Here is an 8,055-nt window from a genome sequence, read left to right as displayed (position 1 = left end):
ACGCCGATTGACGATGCAGTAATTGGCAGTGACCATTGAAGATTGGGCAACGAGTGAACAGTATGTCTTCCACAGAGTGTGATCCGCTGGAAGTAACATTTTGTGAATCTTGAACAACTTTCTTTGTCCACTATGTGGCGAAAGAGAACATTGCTTACATTATGTAGATGTACTGTATCAAGTGTAGACTTCACAATGTACAGTTGTTGTATATCGTTGGATGTTTGTCACATATGGGAAAGTCCTCAGGCTTTAACCCTTATCCTGCATGTGAGATTTGGGGCCATTTGGACCATTAGAGTAACACCAGCTTCCTGTTTATGTTGAAATGTGCAACATCTTCCTTCTACCTTGAGCCCTGATGTACATCTGCTATGCCCCAGTGGAGAAAGAAAAGAGACAGAAAGTGCAGATGATCTAGAGACACTTGCATAATTTTGTGCGTGTTAAAAGCCTTTCAGGCCGGTACCACCTGCCTAAACTGATTTAAATTATCCTTCCCTACCTACTCCTCTCTGCTCTGCAACCTGTAATTTCAAATAATGTGTTTCTTTTCCCCTTGAAGACTTTTTGGTTATGGATCAGTGGTTGCAGAATGCTGCTATTGTTTACAGTTTAATTTGAGTGCATGGAAAGGTGACCTGAATCCCAACACAGACATAACACTATCCCTGGTGTAGAACACACTGAGTGTAACTGCCATAATCAGTAAGGAGCTGTTCTCTCCCTCACTGGTTTGTGTAGATACAGGTAACCCCGGACAACCTGGCAATGTACACAAATTAGAGGCAGGCAGGAGAGGGGTATGATTAATGGTTCTCAATAAGGACAGGCCCCAGAGGAGAGAGGACTGGAGCAGCAGTGCTTATAAATCCCAGGGATTCTCTGAGGCGTAGAGGGGGCGGAGGAATAGGTTGATTTAGAATCTGGAGTAAGTGATGGGGGTGAAGCAGAAGAGCACATGCAGGACTCCAATTTGGTGGTGTTTCACAAATTCCTCACTGAGAGAAAACTTCTATTTCGCAGGCTAAAGCATCTCCATACGGTTACAAAAAAAACCTTTTCTACTCTGTCAGCTGCAGTGTTGCTAATTTGTCCCATGAGATTGAGATTCTTTGAAATCATCTACAGTGACAAGTGAGAGCAGCCTCCCTATCTATTACAGAGAAGTCACACATCCTCCACTCACTTACTTTCCTTTGTAAAGCCTTTTTCTCATCTCGGAAATTGGCAGTTGCTGTAGTCTAAACGGAGGGGATCTCTTTTGATTTATGGTTAATAATATGTTTAGATTCCCCGTTTGAAGTCCAGTTAAAAAATATCCTGAATAAACGTGGGTGAATGGCGCTGTAGATGCCATGCAGGGAGTGATTGGACGCGTCCAAACACTGTAAATTGATGTGGTCTTGCAGTGAGGGAACCCCCGCTCTTGTGATGTGGACCCTTCCTCCGTTCCTCCACATCCAGGCGAGGTGAGCACAGCGCCAGACGGACCAGAGTGGGTTGTGTGTGGATAAGCAGCAGCGGAGCGCACGGCTGAGGACTCTGTAGCGCAACTCCAAACACAAATGGATATTTACGTGGCTTTGTTTTCTCTTTTCTTTTTTACCAAACCAGGTAAAGAACACGCTGCTTGTGGCACTCTGTCATCACAATGAGGATTTCTGGAGCGACTGATAAGCGCTTCTTATGGTCTTTTGTCAGTTTGCACCTTGCGCTCGAGCTTGTCAGGTGTTTTTGGTAGTGTCTCTGAACTGTATTGCTTTTATTTATTTATTATGTTAACTTCAGATTAAAAAAATAAAATAAAATCAGGGTGCGTTTATTTTAAAAATAGATAGGACTTTTTACCTTAACGTGGGCGCACCGTGTCCGTGGGGAGAACAGGTGTTCGCTGCGGGCAAATACGGTGCATGTTAGTGCGCACTATAGGCAATACCCTGCGTGTACATAAAACAGCGTGACTTTCCTCCAGAACTCCATTTTAAACAGTGCAATGCACATACGCAGTGAAATAACTGTGGAGTTTAGTTTAAACCCTGACTGTTAATCTTTCAGCTCCCCTAACCTTCATCTCTCTCCCGCAGCTTTGGCTTTTGGATCAGATCAAGACTACCAGATTGATATCATCAACGAACTTGACCTGGCAAATGCCACCTATGGAATTACCCAAGTGGCAGGGCTTCACAACAGCAGCAAAGCCTTTCTCTTCCGAGGTAACGCACGCACACACGCACGCTGACAATTTCTTCCTCATTAGTCGCGCTGCTCAAGTTCCGAAATGTCTTTGTCTTCTGTGCGGTGGCTGTGAACACACGCACACGCACGCCCTTTGTTTCATTAGTTAGTGTGAGCAAATCCATGCAGCGCCACACCTTTTAGTGTCACAGTATTAGCTGAGACACAGCACTCCGGGGAGCCTCCTCATAATTACTCCACATTGAATCTGTCCCAAGCAGCAGATGCTCTGGCTCTTCCTGGACACACTGGAGTGCTCTTGTCTGTGTTGGATTACTACAGTATCTCCAATGGCATCCAGTGTAATCCCAACAACTGGTGGTCAAAGGGGCTATCAGGTGAAAGGACCCTGAAGGGCACACATCTTAGATTTGAATTTCAAAGCCATGCATCATGATGGGAAGAAAAACGTGGCAGAATATTAACTCTATTGATAATAAAATGTGTTAGTGGTAGAAGGTCAGTTGTTTGCTTCTCAGCACTCTATAAAGGACTCAAAAATATTTGTTGGTACTTCTTTGGTATGTCTGCAGTGCCCTAAAAGAGGATAAATGTCAAGAAAGTGATTATACAGAGTGGGAGACAGAGGGAAAGAGATCCCGATGACTGCTCAAGAGAAAGACTGTTCTGTTTTGGTCCTGCTTGGCTGCACTTCCCGACAAACTGCCAGGAAAATCAGCAGTGAAAATGTTATCATCATATTTGAAACTTTCTGTAATTAATGTAGGTTTGGCTCAGTTTTCGGAGGCAATATGATTTAGATTCACATTACACCATTCAATTGTCTCAGCTTGCTTTTCCCACCTGTATGTTATGTTGGTGAGAAACACTGAGTCTCTTTCTACTTTTTTGGCATGAATATATTCAAATTCAAAGATACTGGCACCAACACCAGCAGCCTGAATCCCAAATAAACTGCACTGGGTCTTGAATATCGGCAGAATGCTATTGTTCGGTTTGTGTGTGTGTGTGTGCTTTTATTTTCTAGAGTGTTTGGCTCCATGGGCCACTGGCTCTGTATGAATGAACGCAGGGCAGCTTGGCCAACTCTGTCGAGGTGAAGCTGTCCAAGATTCAATGCTGAAGGCACTAAGGCATACACAACCTCACTTTTTACTTGGTACACACACCCACACACCCACACACACACACTCATAGCTGCTCTCCATACCCTGTTTTTCTTGAGGTGCTGCAGGCAGATAGTGTGGGAAACAGGAGATTAATCCAGTAGGGAAAATGGACCTGTGAGTGTTGGACAGGATGCTGTGAGTGACCTATTTAACACTTCGCCCACACTTGTGCTGCTTTCATGGCCTGTTGACCCAGATGGATCCACAGCACAACCACAGCCAAAGTTACCCCAACTACCAAGTCCTTTTTGAAAAAGTTTGAGGGAAGTTTATCTTGTAAAAGGCTTGTAACAGACAGGTCATGATGACCGAGTGGAAGCTGTGCTGGAGCCCCTGTGGCTGATTGGGTCAGTGATTATTCAATATGATTTATGTACGCTTTATGCAATCATGTTGTGCCCTGAGCTCAATATATCATATTTCATCAGTGTGATTGCATAAATTGCTGTGGAACATATTGTAGAGCTGGTCCAATGGCTTGGAAAAAAAGGGGCAATGTGGTGGTCCAATTAGTGTCAATAGCACTGAGAGAAAGAGAAAGAGAAAGAGAGGGCTCTGGCAGTGTCTTTGGCTGGACACTGGGACCAGTCTCTGCAGTCGCCCAGTTAGCCAGTCTTTCACAAACAACAGATGGTTTTCTTTAGGGAATAGATTTTCACCAGAATAATGCACCGTGCACTAATTGAAAGCCAGATCAGGGAAAGCGGACGTGTGGAGTTGCTGATAAAAGGTAGATGTGTGTTATGCACTCATAGAGTTTAATATATTTTGTATAGTTTTTACAAGATTGGTTTACATCAGTGGCGAGCCGTGACTTTTATACCTAGGCCCTCTGACCCCCACCCCTTCCCTCGAAAAAAAAAAGAAAAAAAGAAAAAGTAAAGTTATTACGTCACAGCATATACTTCAGCGGAATATCAAAACAACGGCCCGGGGTGCAAAGCGCATCAATGACAACGACCCTCTACCACACAAAACAACACCATTTATATAAACACCTATCATGACAGGGCACCCACAGCCAAGTAACAATTACAAATGAATTAAGTCGGCACGGCGGCCCACATTGAAAATGACTTAGGCCTACCTTTGATGATCATATCAGTTAAACACAAAGTTCATCCTCCTGTCCTTTTGGATGAAGCACTTGATGGCGGGTCATGCAGCTGATCCTTTGCCACTCCAATTTATCATTGTAACTCAATCTTGAAAATGACTCGGTTAATAATTTCGCAACGATGTCATCACTATCACTGACATGAGCCATCATGAACGAACTTATGCTAATCATAAATCTATCGATCATAAATCTATCGATTAGATTTGTGATTCGAAAATTATAAAATTAGGGTAGACATGTGGATATTATCCGGCTGAACAAAACGTGCATTTATCTAACAGGTTCGTTTTCCACAGACCTTATTTCGAGCTATTTTCCAAAACCCTATGGAGAAATCCCATTGCTTTTTTGTCGAGGGAACCAAGCCCCCAGGAAGTGCGCCGGACTCTGAGGAAAATATTCATTGTGGCCAAACGGCGGTACTACACTTCCGTTAGGTTGCTGGGCCCGGAAACACTTTTTCCCATTGACTTACATTGGGAAAGAGTGGTCTGTAAATCGTTGGATAATTTTTTTTAAACTAAATAAACTACCCAGTATGAACACTTGTATAGCCCTTATTAAAAACATTCGGTCCTCAAGTTGTAAAATGTGCTAATAACGTTATTCTGAGAGTTATTTTCCTCTGCATTATGAACGTGCATCTAACCCACGGGACCGCGCCGCCCGGCACGTTCATGTTACGTGTTCAGTACTACATGCGTTTTACCTTTACCCATGGATGCACAATAAGAACGGACCCATATCGCCTTACTGCCAGCCCACGGAGCTGTAATAATGGATATATTGCACATGTTTGCTGTAATTCATCATTTGTAAAATATTATACTACATGGGCTGTATGATATAAATCTTGTACCGTAAATGTTGTATTAAATAAAGTTAATATTACCGACGTAGATTAACGTCCCTGTAGCTTCTTATTGCACTAAGAAGCTTATTGCACTGTATATATATATATATATATATATACGCATGTAGTACTGAACACGTAACATGAACGTGTGTAGTTTATTTAGTATATATATATATATATATAAATTAAGCTCTGTTGCTTGGATATCACTAGATCCTGTTACAGCGTAGCCTAATATAAAAGTACATAACGATTGATGTGTACATTAGCATAATTACTAGCTAGCCGCTAGCTGCTAACTGCCGCGGCCGCCTAGTTAATATCAAAATCCATCATATAACAATCCAGTACCATGCTGTCATGAACGCGCGGTGCTGTTACGTGTACAAATTGACGTGCTTAATGTGAACGAGCCTTTTGGGGGGCGTGGTTAAAGTTGTGCATGCTCTATGAGCGCACATACGGGTACTTCTCAGGCATGACGGGTAATCTGTGACGTTTCACTCTCTCAAAAGTTGGGCCATGTTATCTTCATGCGCCAATGAGCAGCTCTCATAGGAATGAATGAGGCCCCGCCTCCCACGCTGTATCCAGTTCTTATTATACATCCATGGAGGGAACCCGAGCGCAGCTTACTTCCGGGTTTTAGGACGCGTCACTGCACCACTTGCATAGACTTCACAGCGGGCGGAACTTGTCATAAAGTCCGCGAAAATAAAGCCCACCCATTTAGTGGGAAGATATGATTGGTCAATTGTACTGTCATTTGACATTACTCTCTCGTTGAGTTACTATAGCTGGCCGTCTGTGAATGTACAGAGGGACCAACAAGCTCTCCCGTCTTCACAGTAACTCGCAGAGACGGCATTTAACCCTTCACATTTCAACAGAAACTGAACAGGCAGATTCGAAGGATTTATTTCTTTGAAAATGTTATTTTAAATACAATTAAATCAAGTTGTTTTGGTAAAACTAATGAAAAATTTAACTAAAAAAATATTTAAAAAAAAATGTTTTTTTTAATGTTTTCAAATATTATTTTTTAGAATATTTTAGGCCCTCAGAGGGCGCTGACGGGTCGCCACTGGTTTACATTGCAGGCATTTCTGTGATGTACTAAATACAGTTCCGTTTTTCAAGAAGGACACTGACCTACTTATTACATCCTACATTGAAACCCAGATTGTCAACCTCGTTTCTCTGTCCCAATGTCGGGACCATAATGGTGAACATGATAATCACGATTATTTTAAAATTGATATTTAGAAAACAATTGTTTATCACGAATATTCATTGCTTTTATGGATGAAACATTTTCTGTATTTTCGTTTTGCTCTTCTACTGTTGTATATGACCCTTTTACCATGTACTAGAGCCACAACATGAGCAGAGCACACATTTTAAATATGTCAGTCAACCATGTTTATTTAATAACGGTAAGCAGAAAGTGTGTTTGAGACAAGTTATATATTAATCATGCAGCCCGACCCAATGTTAAATTATGTTCAATGCTATCCAATTGTATTTTGGTATCAAACTGTGAGTATATTGGATCTGTTGACCTGTCAGTTTTTTCCAAAGTGAAATAGTTCTTATATAAACAGAATAAAGATGCAAGCGCTCCAATCGTACAGTGCTAGAAAACTGCTCAGTTCTTGGAAATATGCCATTTTATATTATAACTGAACAGCTATCGGATGTTTTATGCATGACATTTGGTTCAGGGACATTCTTGGTTCCCAGATACGTTTTTTTTCTAATGTTTAGCTGATAGTATTCAGCCTTAGAGTATATCTACTTGGCACCTGGTTCAGGACCTCAGTCAGGACTTGTCCACATTATATTTGGTCTAACTGGGTCAGGAGGGGCTTCCTTGTATTGCTTATGGCTCCGTTTGTCCGTATGTCTAATACTTGTAGTGGATCCAAGCAGGCTTGAAATCAGCAAGGTGTCCTATTCATTACAGTAGAAAAAAGAAAAAAAATACCCTGAGTTTGAATTGTAGGTTTAAATGATAATTATTGCTTAGTAATTATAGAAGTGTTTGGGCACAACCTCATTTTAAATGGTATCTAATTAACTCAGTTATGTTTGAACATAGTCTGGCTGTCCTTTGATTCCTGTCTCTTCAGGTATTTTATTTTCTGATGTGTCATGGGCATTACAGTTATTTAGGAGCACGATCATGTTATACAAACCGGTCGAGAGCAATTAAATAATCTGTTACTGTGCTGAAAGGTGTTTGATGACAGTCAGGTGTCCTTAATTGTGTTTGTAGGTTATAAAACACAAGTTGGCAAAGTTTGGTTAGGCTAATTGTCACATGACAAAAGTCAAAATATAATGATTTCTTCAAGTAATAACTTCTTGAAAGATAAGTCCTAACCATTTTAAAGCAATTTAAAACAGCTTTTCAGAGTCAAACAAATTGAAGGGGATTAGAGCCACTTTTTCTGGTGTTAAATTAAAATTAAATTGTACTTTTTATCAGATCTCATAAACATTTTACCATTTGGCCCTAATCCTCTTCCGTACAAACTGAACCAAATCTACTTTATTTTAAACGTTAACTCCATCCTGGTTATTTGAAATTCTACTGAACACATTTAAGAGGAACAACATAGGCAACCCAGCAACTGTACAACCTGTCTTGTCAGTATATTCGACTCTGCTGACTCTCTTACTCAAAATCATTATTGTTAAACAGTTAA

General features: G+C 41.1%; 1 protein-coding gene across 1 annotated transcript in view; it reads left to right on the top strand.

Annotated features, from left to right (window-relative positions):
• The first annotated feature begins 1,501 nt into the window (after nt 1–1,501).
• Nucleotides 1,502–8,055, top strand: part of LOC117471831 (protein kinase C-binding protein NELL1-like) — a 297,298-nt gene continuing 290,744 nt past the window's right edge. Inside the window, exons 1-2 of the mRNA XM_034117067.1 lie at nt 1,502–1,617; nt 2,088–2,216. Coding sequence (XP_033972958.1) covers nt 1,569–1,617; nt 2,088–2,216 — 178 coding nt within the window. The 5' untranslated portion in view covers nt 1,502–1,568. The remainder of the gene's footprint in view (nt 1,618–2,087; nt 2,217–8,055) is intronic.

Source organism: Trematomus bernacchii, unplaced genomic scaffold (assembly GCF_902827165.1).
Source record: "Trematomus bernacchii unplaced genomic scaffold, fTreBer1.1, whole genome shotgun sequence".
Classification (NCBI taxonomy): Eukaryota; Metazoa; Chordata; class Actinopteri; order Perciformes; family Nototheniidae; genus Trematomus; species Trematomus bernacchii.
This window is presented reverse-complemented; position numbering and strand designations above follow the sequence as displayed.